Here is a 17512-nt window from a genome sequence, read left to right as displayed (position 1 = left end):
TAATTAGCAAGGAGGAAGAAGGAATACAAAGCTCTACATTGTGTCACAGTGTTTTTCTCTCAAATGGCTATGGACAAGATGGGGAAGGGGATTAGCAGACAATGGGCTTTTGTCTCAGATATCCTGACCAACCGTTTTCATATGGTTCACCCTCGGAACCCATTGGCCTGGGTGCATGAAACTTCTTTGTGCCATCATTCAGCCCTTCTCCCCAACTTCCATACCCCATTTCTTCTCTCACTCAATCCACAGAGCATTTTTTTTTCCAAGCATTGGGCCTAGAACCTTTTATTTCATTTTGTGCATCTGTAATGACCCAGCAGCAAAAATAGGGCAGGCAATACAGTGTAAACTACAAAGGCGGATAGGTGGGGCTTGGTGGGCGAAGCTCCCGTGTGGCGCTGTGAGAGCACTGAGGCGGAAAGGCGGGGAGGCCAAAAGGGCTATGGCTCCTCTCACTCTCCCTTGTCATGGCCTGAGATCCAGAATGCAGGCAGGGTTATTCTCTGTTGGATAAAAGGGAGAAAAAAGAAAAAAGAATATATGATTCTAGAACCAAAAGGAATTTCGTAATGCTAGGACAGACCATCAAATAACAGTGTGAGACAAAGTATGGAGACTTATAAGTATTAAGTGTGTGTGTGTGTGTGTGTGTGTGTGTGTGTGTGTGTGTGTGTGTGTGTGTGTGTAAAATGGCACCCCCACAGTTACTGCTCGCTTCAACACTTATCCTATACAAATAGTTCTCAGTTAATGACTGCCCTGCCTAGTGATTGTTCAAGCTTATGATGGCACCGAAAAAGTAATTTTACCATTGGTCTTCAAACTTTCAGTTGTTGTAACATCCCTGAAGATCAATATTTACGAGCTTCACAGCCAACTTCCAAAAAGCAAAGTCAATGGAGAAACCAGTAGCAAAATGCAAGTTGCAGTCCCCTGATGTTGTGCTTAATGATCACAGGTAATTCATTTAACAACCCCAGCTGAACTGACATTGTAAGTTGCTGCAGCCACGTGATTCATTTAAAAATTGTGTCCCAATTGTAGTTGTTAACTGAGGACTACCTGTATAGCACAGGAGATTCGCTGCCACTTTGTATTAATCTAGATCAGGGGTGCCCAAACTTGGTCCCTTTAAGACTTTTGGACTTCAACTCCCAGAGTCCCTCAGCCAGCAAAGCTGGCTGAGGAACTCTGGGAGTTGAAGTCCAAAAGTCTTAAAGGGACCAAGTTTGGACACCCCTGATCTAGAGTCTCCCTCCCCAAACAATCATTTTGGAGATTTAGAAATATTGTTTCTTTGCCTCATGCCCAAATGCACACATATTTAGTCTTCATGGGTAAAAAGTAAGTATATATCTCATTATCACAAAATCTGCAAGTTGAACATTGAGAAAGAGGAGGCTGGGACTGATCTTTGGTTCTTATAGACTCTGATGTTGTTTTCTTAAAAACATCTTTATCCAAAAGCATGTCCATGTGCTTCCTATTGATTTCCTTCAAATTAATGATATTTTAGGATACTATAGATTTTCATGGTCTTATGACCCCAAGATCTATCAGAGCTCCAATTCTCAATTGGCCATTGATGGCAGGTATTTAAATTAAATGTCCCAAAGGTGCTTTTTCAAGAGGCAACTGGACTTTCTGGTTTTTCTTTGAAGATGTTTCACTTCTCATCCAAGAAGCTTCTTCAAAGAAAAAGCAGAAAGTCCAGTTGCCTCTTGAAAAAGCACCTTTGGGACAATCATGACCTGGATAACTGAGAATTTCCATAGATATTTAAATAAAACTTTAAAGTACTGTATAAAGGTAAAAGGTAAAGGTTCCCCTCACACATATATGCTAGTCGTTCCTGACTCTAGGGGGCGGTGCTCATCTCCGTTTCAAAGCCGAAGAGCCAGCGCTGTCCGAAGACATCTCCATGGTCATACGCCCTGGCATGACTAAATGCCAGAGGTGCATGGAACACTGTTACCTTCCCACCAAAGGTGGTCCCTATTTTTCTACTTGCATTTTTTATGTGCTTTCAAACTACTAGGTTGGCAGAAGCTGGGACAAGTAACGGCAGCTCACCCCGTTATGCGGCCCTAGGGATTCATACCGCTGAACTGCCGATCTTTTGATCGACAAGCTCAGCGTCTTAGTCACTGAGCCATCACATCCCTCTAAAGTACTGTATGGACAAAAGCAACTATGGGAGATTTCAATCTTCTTGTTTCCATTTGTCCCTCACAGAAAATGTGCCTGACCTTTGATTACTCCTTAGAGATAAAGGTAAGATAAAGCATTAGAAGAATGTTTTGTGGAGCATCTGGTGGAGCAACCACTTTATATAAAACCAGCCATAAAAGAAACTATACAATGATCTTAAATGAATGCGGTCGTTTCCCATCTAGCTGAGCTCAAGAGACTATCCTAACTCTGACTCCATCTCCCCAGCTCCACACTTACACTTTATTGTCCTTGAAATCACGCAGGGCATCCCTGGCCACTATATCCATGAATGTGTCATCATCCAAAGGAACACTTCCTGGCACAGTCAAGGAGAAGGGCTCAGAATCAAAGAGCTGGACAGTCACTTGAGTGCCAGGAGTTTGGGATGTGTCTTCTGGACTGGAAGATTTCACCTGAAAAGAAGAGGACCAAGCATTAGCAGTGCCTGAAGCTATCAAAAAGATAATTGTTTCTAATGGGGGGGGAGAAGTGTTGTCTTCCACCAGCCACCCACACCAGCCTATGAACACTAAACAGAACAAGCAGAGAGAGAGAGAGAGATAAATCCAATTCCTCTCTTTTTCTTCAAGCAGAATTCCTGAGCTTCTTTGGGTAAGTCAGCAGTTCTTAAAAACAATCTTGCAATCCAAGATGTCCCTCTCTACACCCAATGAAATAATATATCCAAGCAGATAGAAGCTTCCCATTTGCTACACATTGTCCAAAGGTGTACACTGAGAATACCCCCAAGGGGGAGACGGGAGGATGCTCAGGAGCAAGCTTTCTCAGTAGTAGTTCCTATTCTGGCATATCCTGTCCTCCATCTCTGACACTAGGATGGCCTCTTCCTCCTCCTCCCTGCTGCCATTTTGGTGCTGTACTCTCTTCCGGCAAACCTTCAGCGTAAAAGAAGCTATCGTATAATGGGAGGGAACTTCTCAGAAGGGGGAAGAGTTGGGATGCTGTATGATACTAACTTACCGATGTTTTTACAATGCTATTGGAAGCTACCTAGGATTGGCAAATAAGCATCACACTAATGTATGTAAACAAATATGCTTAAACGTGCAGGTTGAAGACTTAGTGGCTACATTCACACGTTAACTTTAGTTAAAAAGTTTGTAGCTTAGTTTATGTGCACCCAGCTATTTGCCTACTTGATAGCATAATGGACAGCCGGTTCTGTCGGGTTCAGGCAAACCGATAGCGGCAATTGCGGTAGGCCCCACCCGCCCACCTGGACACAATGACGTTCTATTTTGCCACATTTTTGAGGCCAGGCGCATGCATGGGAGGCGGACGCGCAAGCAAAGAACATGCACGGAAGGCCAAGCAATGTGTGGAAGGCTCAAATTTGCGAACTGATAGGGAAGGTAAGTGAATCCACCTCTGATAATGGACTTCACAAAACCAATGAAGGAGCTAAATTATAGTAATCAAATTAAGCAAGAGAGGGAAATGCAGTCGATAACCTACCATGATAACCTTCAGAAGCCTGTCATTCCGAGTGCGATTGGCTAGCTGAGATACCCAACCAAACTGTCGGTTGAGCTGGTCCAGGATGGCTGTGGTGTTGAGCATTTCTTCCTGGAAAGCCTTGAGGATTTCATCGTATCTCCGGGTAAATCGTTCAGCCAATCGCAGAGCATCTTCAAAGCGTTCCTTCATTTTTCTCTGACCAGGATCCGTCTGGGAGCAATCTGTATGGATTTAAAGAAGATGGAGAACAAAAGACTTCCTGATGGAACAGGCCATAGAGGGGGTTTCAGAAATGGTACAGAAGTGGTTTTTGCCACTGCCTTCTTCCAGGATGTTTTGCTGACTTCTCGATTCTGGGATCTTCAGGTGTTCTACCATTCAAGGACAAAGAAGGCCTGTTCTAGCTTAGCTTCTTAAGGTCGGTCAAGGCTGGTTGGTTACGTGCTTCCCCTGCTGTGACACTTGCAAATATTTCATAAGGTCACCATAATTGTGTGGGGTACCTCATGTGTGGAGTGCCGCAGGGATCAATTCTCTCGCCTCTCCTGTTCAACATCTATATGAAGCCACTGGGTGAGATCATCAGTGGTTTTGAGGTGAGATACTAACTGTACGCTGATGATACACAGCTGTACTTTTCCACCCCAGGCCACCCCAATGAAGCTGTCGAAGTACTGTCCCGGTGTCTGGAAGCCGTACGGGTCTGGATGGGGAGGAACAGGCTCAAGCTTAATCCCTCCAAGACGGAGTGGCTGTGGATGCCGGCACCCCGGTACAGTCAGCTGCAGCCGCGGCTGACTGTTGGGGGCGAGTCATTGGCCCCTATGGAAAGGGTGCGCAACTTGGGCGTTCTCCTGGATGGACGGTTGTCTTTCGAAGATCATTTGACGACCGTCTCCAGGAGAGCTTTTTATCAGGTTCACCTGATTCGCCAGTTGCGCCCCTTCCTGGACCGGGATGCCCTATGCACGGTTACTCATGCTCTCGTAACTTCTTGCTTGGACTATTGCAATGTTCTCTACATGGGGCTCCCCTTGAAGAGCACCTGGAGACTCCAGTTAGTCCAGAATGCAGCTGCGCGGGTGATAGAGGGAGCGGTTCGGAGCTCCCATGTAACACCCATCCTGCGCAGACTGCACTGGCTGCCTGTTGTCTTCCGGGTGCGCTTCAAGGTATTGGTGACCACCTTTAAAGCGCTCCATGGCTTAGGACCAGGATATTTACGGGACCGTCTACTGCCATCTTCTATCTCCCAGCGACCGGTGCGTTCTCACAGAGAGGGACTCCTTAGGGTGCCATCAGCCAGACAATGTCGACTGGCGGCCCCCAGGGGGAGGGCCTTCTCTGTGGGGACTCCTACCCTGTGGAACGAACGTCCCCCTGGACTTCGTCAACTAGCCGACCTTCGGACCTTTCGCTGCGAACTTAAAACCTATTTATTCCATTTAGCTGGACTGGCTTGATTTTAAAAATTTTAATTTGTTTTTATGGGTTTTAAATTTTTGTAAATTTTTTATAGGGTGTTATTATATTCTAAATTTTCGGCCAATTGAATAAGTTTTTTAAGGGGTGTTCTTAATATTATATGTATTGTTTTTCTTTGTATTTTTATTCTGGCTGTGCACCGCCCTGAGTCCTTCGGGAGAAGGGCGGTATACAAATTAAATTATTATTATTATTATTATTATTATTATTATTATTATTATTATTATTATTATTATTATTATTATTATTATTAATTCAGGGTGGGGGTGGGTTGCTCCCGGTTCTTGTGAAAGCAGTGGGAGGTTGGCCCACCCACCCGGACATAATAATGGACGATCTGCGCATGTGCAGAAGCTCCCGTTGCAAACTGGTAGTAAAGGTAAGTAGAACCCACCCCTGCTATAATTCTATTTTCAACTAAAACTAGAAATCTGTTTCATTGATTCATTCAATTTCTATAGTCACCCATCTCAGTCAATGATTTGATAAGTTGGATACATGTTAAAAATAGCATCATCATAACACAAAAGCTCTATTCACATTCTATGTATAACTAAATCAATTACAGTTACCGGTAGCTGCATTCATGCAGCATATTAAATTTTGTTCATTGTAAGTTTTTATGACATTTAGCGCATTATGTGAATCCACCTCCATTACCCTAGTTTATAATTAATGTATGTATGAATTAATTTAGTAATTAGAATAACCATGTTGCACGAACACAAGCAAAAAGTCATGTTGGCAAAAGGAAACAAGTTATACGCAATCTGAATCTAAAAAACAACTTTTCTTTCAGTAGCCCAGAGATGGGAGAGTATCTGCAATGTTTTTTTGCAACCCAGCCAAAATCATACCATCGAAATTTAGTAGCAAGCCTCCAAATATTGGAGATGCTGTTTCCTACCGATTAAGAATGAAAAATAAAAGATATACAAGTAAGATGTAGCTGCCATCTAGGTAAGACAAAAGGGCACTGAAAACTATCAGAAATGCTCACAATAAAATCCCAGTCTTTCTTGTTTTGCAATTGGGACCACAATTTCCACTGCTAAATAAGACAATTGTGCCTAATTTTATTAGCTTTTTGCCATGGTTAAATAAGACAATTGTGCCTAATTTTATTAGCTTTTTGCCATGGTTAAGAATATCACTACAATTGGTAAGTGAATTGTACTGTCGTGTCCCACTCCTCCGCTGACGGCCGGGTCAGGGAAATCCGAATCAGGTGTGCCTCTGCAGCTCTGCCAAAGTCCTAGCAAAGTCCTCAAGGCAGGCAGGAGACCAGAAAGTGACTTCAGCAAGATATGTTTAGACTTTGCCTGACTCAGAGAAAGCAGATCCTTTATATAGGCCATGGGGTGTGGCTCCATGACTCAGCACTTATCCAGGCCTGCCCCTCCCTTCCTTCTGTTGCCTCCGCCTATCAATTCTTCTGACGCGAGGGTCACTCCAGTCGGCAGCTGTTGGTAATAAACCTTCCTCAGGCTCACATGCTGTGGAGGAGGGGGAGGGGTCTAGTTGCTCCGTTTGCCTGGGCATGGAGCCAGAGCTGGGGGCTGGAGGTATTTCTTCTTCTTCAGCCTGTCTGGGCATGGAGCCAGGGCTGGGGGCTGGAGGTATTTCTTCTTCCGTGTTCGGAAGCAGATAAGAAGACCCCGGCTGAGGTGAGATTGGACGAGACACAACATGTACAGCTGCTTCCCCCATTGGCTTTGCTTGTCAGAAAGGTCTGGGAAAGTCATAACAGTGATCATATGACCCTGGGATGCTGCAACCATTGTAAATACAGGTAGCCCTTGACTTACGACCACAGTTAAGCCCAAAATTTTTGTTGTTAAGTAAGACATTTATTAAGTGAGTTTTGCCCCATTGTACAGCCTTTCTTACCACAGTTCTTAAGTGAATCACTGCTCTTGTTATATTAGTAACAATATATTAAGTGAATATATGTTAAGTGAATCTGGCTTCCCCATTGACTTGGCTTGTCAGAAAGTTGCAAAAGGGGATTACGTGTCCCTGGGACACAGAAACTGTCATAAATATGAGTTAGTTGCCAAGAGTCTGAATTTTGATCACATGACCATGGGAATGCTATAAGGGTTGTGTGAAAAACAGTCATAGGTCACTTTGTTCAGTGCTGCTGAAACTCTGGTCACTAAATGAACTGTTATAAGTCCAGGACTACCTGTACATGCTGGTTGCCAAGCACCCAAATTTTGATCTTGGGACTGTGGGGATGTTACTAAAGTCATAAGTGTGAGGATCAGTCGTAAGTCACTGTTTTCAATGTCCAGTGTTACTTCAAACAATCACTAAATGAATGGATGTTAAGTTAAGGACTACCTGCACATCAGATTGCCTTCAATAGCATTTAGACTTATACACCAATTCATAGTGCTTTTACAGCCCCCTCTAAGCAGTTTACAGAGTTAGCATATTGCCCCCAACAATCTGAGTCATTTTACCAAGCTTGAAAGGATGGAAGGCCAAGTCAGGATGGAAGGCCAGTCAGGATCGAACTCAGACTGTGGGCAGAGTCAGCCTGCAATACTGCATTCTAACTACTGTGCCACCACGGCTCTTTTTATAAATCATTTTAATCAATGATCCCATTAAACCATGGTTGTCAGCTGCAAAAAAAATAAGTCTCTGCCTTCCATTTCACCCTCTTCCATTTACCTACAGCCAGGATTGCCTGGCATTTGTCGCATTTTTCCTTCATTTTCAGGCAGCCAGCAGAATTGCGACGGATCTCACGGCACACCATCCGGTTGTCATTGTGACCTGGAGTTGCTAACAGAAAGAATGATAGAAGACATGACAACAGTTTTGCCAGCTGTTATTAAGTCACAAGCTGGCATTGTTAATAAAGCCAAGAATTACTTGAGTCCAGAAATCTGGAAGCTGCACCACAACATTCGCCTTCAAAAATATACTCTTTGGACATGATTTGGAGTTCACAGAATGAAGACAATCAGACTGTTCTTGACAGCCTGAGCAGCAAAGCACAGTGGCAACATTAGAGGGGCTTACCTTTCCATATTGGAAATTGGGAGGAAGTGGAATAGAGGGGGAAAAGCAGACCCTCTTGCTAATCATTACCATCAAATTGCCAAATGAGTTTGTCCTGTAACAAGTCAATAAGTCTGCTGCTCAACAAGGGGCTTACTGTGAATATGAACCAAGCAAGTATTTCTCCAATCTTTGGGAATATGCTAGGTATCAAAAACTAGATTTCCCCTTTTTATGCCCAGTAAAACTTGTTTTCCTTTGTATAACTGGAGGGAGTAGGCAAGCAAATAACTGGAGGCAGAACTCTGAAAGAGCTCCAGTGGCCAAGCTCACTCTGCAGCCCAAGATCTCACCTTACCTGTTGGGATGTGATCAAAAGAAAACTCAGGGATTCCTCCTAGACCCGGGTGGTCCCAGTCCATGGCACTCTGAGCACCCTCAAAGAAATGCTGGCTCATCTCATAGAATGGTTGGAAAATCTGGTAGAAACCTTGATGGGGGCGGTAATTGCCAAAGAACTGAGAGAAAGGGCGTGTATTCCTAGCAACACGGGAACGGGTGAATGGGATACGGATGCTGTGGAAGCCATCCTGGAAACCACTAAATGGCCACTGGAAGAAGGAGGAGAGTTGCCCATAGGCCTGACTGCTCTCTTGGAAGAGGTCATCCACGCCATCTTCCACTAGACCGTAGCGCTCCTCAAGATCATCCAACTTCCGGCCCTGTTCTTCATCTACATCCATCAAGGAGTCGATGCGCTCCCCATTCACCCAAATGGAGAAGGGAGAAGAGTGGTTCAAAAACTCTTCCAGCTGAAGGAAAAAGTATGAAATCTTTTTTTCCCATTGTTTTTATTAAACATATTTCATCATTTTATATCACATTTACAATTTTTTCAGCATTTCAGCATCGATATTATTCATACATACATAACATTCCTTATTCTTCCTTTAACTATATACATTACCTTTAAGTTTTAGAATCTCTCTCAAGCTACCTTCGTATTTAATCTTTACATCTATTCTCTAGCCATTTGTACCACATTTCCCAGACTAAATAATACTCCGTTTCCCCTCTTTCTTTTAATTCCAATGTTAACCTGTCTATTTCAGCACAATCTAACACCTTTTTAATCACCATTCTCTCTGAGGCGTACGGTCTTGTTTCCAGCTTTGTGCATAGGCAATTCTGGCCGCTGTTGTTACATGCAATATGATATATTGAGTTTTCTTACTGTAGTTTCCTCTTATTATCCCTAACAGAAAAAATTCTGGCTTTATCTCAATTCGTTGATTCGTAATTTCTTCTAACCATTTTCTTGCTCTAATCCAATATTTCCAGGCTTCTGGACATTACCACCACATATGGCAAAATGTACCTTGATTATGTTTACACTTCAATTCGTTGATTCATAATTTCTCTAACCATTTTCTTGTTCTAATCCAATATTTCCAGACCACCACATATGGCAAAATGTACCTTGATTAGGTTTACACTTCCAGCATTCCACAAATAGATTTGGAAACATTTTGGCCAATCTAGCCGGAGGTGAATGCCAACGGTAAAACATTTTATATAAGTTTTCTTTATAGGCTGCCGATATTGTTAATTTATATTTTCCCCCATAATTTTTCCCAACGTTCTAATTCAATATTATAACCAAAATTCTTTGCTCAGGCTATCATTTGACAGTTTCTTCTTTCATCTTAAATCTCAGTAGATAGTTGTATGTTTTGGATATCATTTTTTCCTCCGTCCCCTGTATTATTTTATCAAGCTCTTGTTGCTCCTTGTAGAAACGTTATTCTTCTAGATCTTTTTTGTATCTTGCCTGAATTTGTATCTACGGCCACCAGTCTATATCTATTCCTTGTTTTAACTCTTGATTTGTTTTTAACTTCCCTTGGGCATCTAATAGTTCTTTATACCTTACAACTTTATCTAATACGTTTGTGTGAATTCTTAAGATCCCTCCAATTGGAAGGCTATTGTAATTAGAAAATAAACTGCCTAGAAAAGTAGTATGGTAAGAATTCAGGAACTAACCAAGAGAGGCATTATCAGAACTGTCTGTAAAGTTTCCACAGGTCATGTCGTGCCCTTGAGGCCAGAGACATCCGAGATTTCACTCTCTTCATTCATTTCCAGAATCAATGTACCGTATTTTTCAGAGTATAAGACACACCTTTTTTCCCCAAAAAAGAGGGTGAAAATCTGGATGTGTCTTATATTCCGAATGTAGCCCCACCAATCTTCTCAAATGGAGGTTTCAGAGGCTGAAAAAAGCATCAGAAACGAAGCTTCAGAAAAGAAGCCCCCAAACAGAGCTTCAGAAAAGAAGCCCCCAAACAGAGCTTCAGAGGCTTTTTTTCTGAAGCTGTTTTGGAGGCTTTCAGAGGCAGAAAAAAAAGTTTTTGCTGAAACAGAGTTTCAGGAATTTCAGAGGCAGAAAAAAAAGCCAAAAAAAAGCAGATGTGGTAGCCAGATGTACTGGACAAGTTCTATTATCCCAAGCACTACAGTTAGTGGGAGTTGTGATGCAAACTTCAAACAGGATCAGGTTGAAAAAAGCTTAACTCAAATATTTTTAAGAGATCTCTCTTCCTTCCTGTGCATTCAGCTCAGTAACCCAATGATCTGATCTGTAACCCACTTCCAACAAAGGAGAATGAAGAATAAAGGTTTCCAGCTACTTGAGAATGTGATTAAGTTCATTTAGGAGAATTTGAAGAGCCAAGAAATTGAGCTTATGCCATTATTTGAGAGGGGAAACAATTTCTTTGATGTAGGAGGTTTCACTTTCCTATACAGTTGGCTGTACAATTGCTTGTATGATTGAGCAGGTGGTGCCAAAGTTTGGGTGATCTGAGATCATTTAAGGCTAGCGTTTCATTAAAAATCCTGAACTCCAACTTTTCAAACAGACTTAATTTTTTCCTAATTTGGAGTGTGCTCTTCACTGTGGATCCTTCAGTCAAGAGAAGAATCACACATTTCAGTGAGGCTTATCCAGATTTTAATTTTGTAACCCATGGACATTCACCCATAAGGCTCAGCCCAGATGATACCTTGGGAGTTTGAAGATTCACCTGAATCCCTAAACTGCAGTTATGCAGAAGTCCAAGACTAAGCAAGCAACATCGCATGGCTTACTCACCTGCCTGCCAACCAGGCCAGCACCGCTATGGCATGTCCGAGTATAGAACTTCATGCAGGTCTGTTTCAGGCATGGCTTACATTCTTCCCAGAGAGCCAGCATAGTGTCATTGCACACTTCCTGTTCATTCAGTTGCTTCTCCATATCCTTCGCAAGGAGGATAGCCTCCTGCAGAGGAAACAGGGTCATTAGGACTTTCCTAAAGGGCCAGCAATAAAACAAGAGGAACTAGAACTGGAATGGAAGGCAGTGGAAAAGAAAGAAATGCCAAGAAAAGGAAGATTAAGAGCAAATGGAAGGAGCAGGTGAGTTTCCTTCAGTTTCAACATGTCCCAAAGGTGTTTTTTCAAGAGGCAACTGGACTTTCTGATTTTTCTTTGAAGACATTTCATTTCTCATCCAAGAAGCTTCTTCAAAGAAAAAGCAGAAAGTCCAGTTGCCTCTTGAAAAAGCACCTTTGGGACAACCATGTCCTGGATGACTTAGAATCTCCATAGACATTCAGTTTCAACAATTAGGTGTAAGACTTAAAAGGTTTTGGGGGGGGGATCCTAATTCCTTGGAGCATTTGCACCCTGCTGTTGGAAACACATGATACAAGAGCCAGTAGGCAGCAATAAGGGGGATCTATTTATTATTATTATTTATTTATTATTTAAACTTATATACCGCCCTATCTCCCAAAGGACTCAGGGCGGTTTACAGGCATATAAAAAACATCAATATACAAATTAAAATAATCATTAAAAGACTTATTCTAATGCCAATAGTTAATAATACCAATTGTTAAAAATAGAAATATAAATATTAAAATCGATTTAAAACCCCTCTAAATTTAAAAAATCTAAGCCAGTCCTGCACAGATGAATAAATGAGTCTTGAGCTCATGACGGAAGGTCCGAAGATCTGGAAGTTGGCGGAGTCCTGGGGAGTTCGTTCCAGAGGGTGGAGCCCCACAGAAGGCCCTTCCTGGGCGTCGCCAGACGACACTGCCTAGCTGACGGCACCCTGAGGAGTCCCTCTGTGAGAGCGCACGGGTCGGTGAGAGGTATCTGGTCGCAGTAGGCGGCCCCGTAAATAACCCGGCCCTATGCCATGGAGCGCTTTAAAGGTGGTCACCAAAACCTTGAAGCGCACCCGAAGGCCACAGGTAGCCAGTGCAGCCTGCGCAGGATGGGTGTTATCACGGGAGCCACGAGGGCTCCATCTATCACCCGCAGCCGCATTCTGGACTAACTGCAGCCTCCGGATGCCCTTCAAGGGAGCCCCATGTGAGGCGTTGCAGTAATCCAGGCGAGGCGTCACGAGGCGTGAGTGACCGTGCATAGGGCCTCCCGGTCCAGAAAGGCGCAACTGGCGCACCAGGCGAACCTGGTAGAACGCTCTCCTGGAGACGGCCAAATGATCTTCTAGAGACAGCCGTTCATCCAGGAGGCGCCTAAGTTGCGCACCCTCTCCATCGGGGCCAATGACTCGCCACCGATGGTCAGCCGCGGATTTAGCTGACTGTACCGGGATGCGGCATCCACAGCCACTCTGTCTTGGAGGATTGAGCTTGAGCCTGTTTCTCCCCATCCAGACCCGTCGGCCTCCAGACACGGGACAGCACTTGATAGCTTCGTTGGGGTGGTCCGGTGTGGAAAAGTACAGCTGGGTGTCATCCGTACAGCTGGTACCTCACACGAACCCACTGATGATCTCACCCAGCGGCTTCATGTAGATGTTGAACAGAAGGCGAGAGATCGACTCGCGGCACCCCACAAGTGAGGCGCCGGGCCGACCTCTGCCCCCTGTCAACACCGACTGCGACCGGTCGGAGAGATAGGAGGAGAACCACCGATAAGCGGTGCCTCCACTCCCAATCCCTCCAACGGCGCAGCAGGATACCATGGTCGATGGTATCAAAAGCCGCTGAGAGGTCTAATAGGACCAGGGCAGAGGAACAACCCTATCCCTGGCCCTCCAGAGATCATCCACCAACGCGACCAAAGCCGTCTCCGTGCTGTAACCGGGCGGAAACCGGACTGGAGCAGGTCTAGATAGACAGTTTCATCCAGGTGCAAGGAAACTGATATGCCACCATACTCTCTACAACCTTCGCCGCAAGGTTGAGACCGACGATAATTACCTAAAACAGCGGGTCCAGGAAGGCTTCTTGAGGAGGGCCTCACCACCGCCTCTTTCAAGGCGGCCGGAAAGACACCCTCCACCAAGGAAGCGCAGAACGCTTGAGCCAGCCTCGTGTCACCTCCTGCGTGGCCAGCACCAGCCAGGAGGGCACGGGTCCAGTAAACACGTGGTGGCATTCAGCCTCCCAACAACCTGTCCATGTCCTCGGGGCGACAGGGTCAAACTCATCCCATAAAATGTCACCAAGACCACCCTCAGCTGTCTCACCCGTATCACAATCTTGGTCCAAACCATCCCGAAGCTGAACGATTTTATCGTATAGATAACCGTTAAACTCCTCAGCACGTCCCTGCAACGGGTCATCCCGCTCCCCCTGGTGTAGGAGGGAGCGGGTCACCCGAAACAGGGCGGCTGGGCGGTTATCTGCCGATGCAATGAGGGAGGAGGCGTAGCTACGCCTCGCTTCCCTCAATGCCACTAGGTAAGTCCTAGTATAGGACTTCACTAGTGTCCGATCAGCTTCTGAACGGCTGGACCTCCAGGAACTCTCTAGGCGTCTTCTCCGGCGCTTCATCCCTCTCAGCTCCTCGGAGAACCAAGGAGCCGGTTGGGACCTGCGCCGGGTCAGAGGCCGCAAAGGCACGACCCGGTCTAAGGCCCCCGCCGCGGCCCGTTCCCAGGCCGCAACAAGTTCCTCAGCCGAGCCATGAGCCAGACTCTCAGGAAATGGCCCAAGCTCCGTCCGGAACCCCTCCAGGTCCATCAGGCGCCTGGGACGGAACCAACGTGTCGGCTCCGTCTCCCTGCGGTGGTGAATGGCGGTCAGAAAGTCCAGGCGAAGGAGAGAGTGATCTGACCATGACAAAGGTTCAGTGACTATTTCCTTTAAGTCCAGATCTCTCAACCACTGACCAGAGACAAAAATCAGGTCCAGAGTTCCTCCCCCAATGTGAGTAGGGCCATCAACTACTTGGGTCAGGTCCAAGGCCGTCATGGAAGCCATGAACACTCGTTCCGCCTGCTTTTCGTATCCACAAAAAGAAATCAATTGCTAGCAGAAGTGGACACCTTCCTCTTTTCCTGCTTTTTCAGGAGCGCAGAGAATACTGGAGGTGGGGGAGGGGTAAATAAGGGGATTCGACCGTTCAGGACTTTGTATTACAAAAACAAAGCCCCTAGGGGAATCTACCCAATTCCTCCCCCTTGCTCTGTCTCTCTCTTTCAACCAGAGAGAGAAATGAAGCCGGGATCAGTTGTTAAATCCGGCTTTTACCGTATTCAATGCGGAGTGCCATAAATTAGCACCCAGCGAGAAAGGTGGCGCCACCCAGAAGCCGGTGCAAGACTTAAAGGGTTTTGGCGGGGGGGAATCCTAATTCCTTGAAGCATTTGCACCCTGCTGTTGGAAACACATGATACAAGAGCCAGTAGGCAGCAATAAGGGGGATCTCTCATCCAAAGGAGATTATGACGGTGAAAGTAGCAACTGGATGAGCAGCAGACCAAGAGGATCAATGAGCACAGAGCCAGGAAAAGGATTGGGGATCATCTGCAGTGAACTGATGAGATTCCAGGACAAACAGCTGGGAGTCGAGGCTGTCTTGAGAGAAGCAAGTCAGCACCAGTAAAAGAAAACCATGGAACAAGGTAGCCCCGACATCCATACAGAGCCTGGGTTCATCAATGCGCTTAACAAGATTGTTGAAAGACTTTTTCAATTATTTTAAGGTAACATGCTACACTTGGTTACCTTTTTAATGGATTAGTATGCAATGTGAACCTAGCCCATTTTGTTAGTTGATATTTCATTGTAACCTGCAAACCCAGGAAATGGATTAATTCGAGTTAAATGTGTCATGTTGAGTATAGAACAGCCAATGCAAATTTATAAAATTTTAAAAAAACCCTTCCTGCTGACATTCATACTTAATGCACAAATAAAAGGAAAGAAAACTACTTGATGCACACCATATCAGAGGGTGTGGTTAGCTGCATAACCTCCCTCCCACTATTTTCCCTTATAAACATGATGCCACAAGATAGTTGTCAAGTCTTTCCCAGTTTGGTGCCTGCCAGATAATGCCAGCAACTGCAGTTCCAACTTAAATTGCAATCATCTCCTGTGAACATTAGGCTGGAGAAAGCTGAGCTATTTGTTTCATAGCAATAGTTCTACTCCACACTGAAAATGTATCCAAAGCTTGTGAGAGTTGTTGTTGTGGTCTGCCAGCAGCCTGCCGACCTGGCAGCGGAGTCGGTCAGTGAGGAGGCTGGGGAGGACAATGGGCCAGTCCTGGAGTCAGGGGAAGGCCCGGACGAGGGCTCTGCATCAGAGGCAGAGATGAGGCCATCTGGAAGCGATGCGCGGACTCCGGAGCCTCCAGAGGCAGACAGCAGAGAGGCAGAGGAAGAACAGCAACGAGCCGTTGGGTTCTTTGTGGACAAGCAATGTTGATTCTATTGCTTCTTGTCAGTGTCTCTTGAACGTTGTGGGGGTTTTGCCAAGAAAAGCCTTTGGCAGGTTGCCAAAGACAGCAAAGGTTGGTGATAAGGCTGAAGGACTGTTTATGAAGAATTTGTATTGGACTAAGCTGAGAATGAATTAATTCTCAGCTATTTTAATAAAATAAGTTTGTTCAGGATTGAGTCGTGTTTGGTAATCACTACTTAGGCCTCAGTCACAACAGTTGCAAGCTAGTAGGTCATGGAGAAGAACTTGAGAATCTAGGCTAGGCTCGGGAGAGAACTCCTTTGCCGCTTTTTGAATGGCAAAAAAACAAGACTTTCGAACCAGCTGAGTGAAACAATCACAACATCTCAGAAAGCCTGATGCCAACAGACCTCCTTCTTCTTCTTTGTGTCTTCCAAGCTATTCAAGATCTCCTGGTGGTCATTGCTCGTCTGCTCCATCAATAACTTCATCTGCCGGACTCCACTGATGGCGTTTTCCAATTCTCCATCAATGTAGCGGCTTCCTTTTTCAGACATTTCTGTGAGAGGAAAAGAGGGGGGCGGGGAAAATGCCACATCAGCACCATTCTGATATGCTATTTGCCAATGGACAATATTAACAGACAGATGGAATGTTTCAGGTACTGTAAAATGAAATAGAAATCGTTTTATAGAAAGCAAGAACATAACAAGAGAAGTGGTTACTTCACAGCACTTAATTCCTGGATGATTAGACTTTCAAACTGACCTGTATGGTTTAATATATGTTACCCAACAATTTTTATATGCAACCTGTATGTGATGCTTCGTATGTTACACTGATATGATTCATGTACTATTAGCAGACTCCATATTACAATGTAATGTACACAAGCCAGAGCCATCCACCTCTATAGAGTCAAAGGTAAATTCTGGAGCGTTTCTACTGTAGATACAGATGTGGAAGGCAAATACATTGTTCAGATATATGGTGCTAAAAGCAATCAATAGAGATGTGTCCTATTTTGAGTTTTTGCAAATCAAACCTTGCTTTGGGGGACTATATTAAAAACCCATTCCAGAAATACTATATTGTTAAGTTCGGGAAGTAACGAGGCTGGAGACCAGGGTAGTGACAACAGCTCTTTAATATATGGTGAACCCAGCAACCAGGCTGGGGAAAAACCTCTCCTTATATACAGTTTAACGGCTTCAACCAATCAACAACGTGCTTGTTTCCCTTAAAACATTTAAAGATACATTACACTCCTTCCCTCCCAGAAAACACTTTACCCATATTTACATGATATTTACATATTATTTTTCAACGTAATCACGCAAATAGACTGGGCGTCTCCTGACTCTTTCGGACCTGCGCAGTACATTCCCTGGTAGTGGGTCGAGCTGACCGGAGGGGCTGTTTGCCCCTCTCAGCTCCTTCTCTAGGCCATCCGGCCCTGGATTATTAGCAGAGTCGTCCCTGCTGTTTTCTACTGGAACCTGTGGGCGTCGCTGGACCTCCGGAAACTCAGATAAGTCCTGCGATTTTCCGGGTTTGAGTCAGCTGTGGAATCAAACATTGTATAGTCAGGGCCTGTT

The 17512-nt window shown here is 44.8% G+C and overlaps 1 protein-coding gene across 3 annotated transcripts in view; it reads right to left on the bottom strand.

The window, feature by feature from the left end:
- Positions 1-253: 253 nt before the first annotated feature.
- The window catches only part of CLU (clusterin), a 36226-nt gene continuing 18967 nt past the window's right edge, over positions 254-17512 (bottom strand). For all 3 annotated transcript variants that reach the window (XM_058164731.1, XM_058164732.1, XM_058164733.1), the window contains exons 3-9: positions 16325-16473; positions 11354-11521; positions 8555-9008; positions 7864-7977; positions 3694-3917; positions 2455-2630; positions 254-506 (exon numbers count right to left, since the gene is read on the bottom strand). In XM_058164731.1, coding sequence (XP_058020714.1) covers positions 500-506; positions 2455-2630; positions 3694-3917; positions 7864-7977; positions 8555-9008; positions 11354-11521; positions 16325-16473 — 1292 coding nt within the window. In that variant the 3' untranslated portion in view covers positions 254-499. The remainder of the gene's footprint in view (positions 507-2454; positions 2631-3693; positions 3918-7863; positions 7978-8554; positions 9009-11353; positions 11522-16324; positions 16474-17512) is intronic.

The sequence above is a fragment of the Ahaetulla prasina genome, chromosome 1, assembly GCF_028640845.1.
Source record: "Ahaetulla prasina isolate Xishuangbanna chromosome 1, ASM2864084v1, whole genome shotgun sequence".
Classification (NCBI taxonomy): Eukaryota; Metazoa; Chordata; class Lepidosauria; order Squamata; family Colubridae; genus Ahaetulla; species Ahaetulla prasina.
This window is presented reverse-complemented; position numbering and strand designations above follow the sequence as displayed.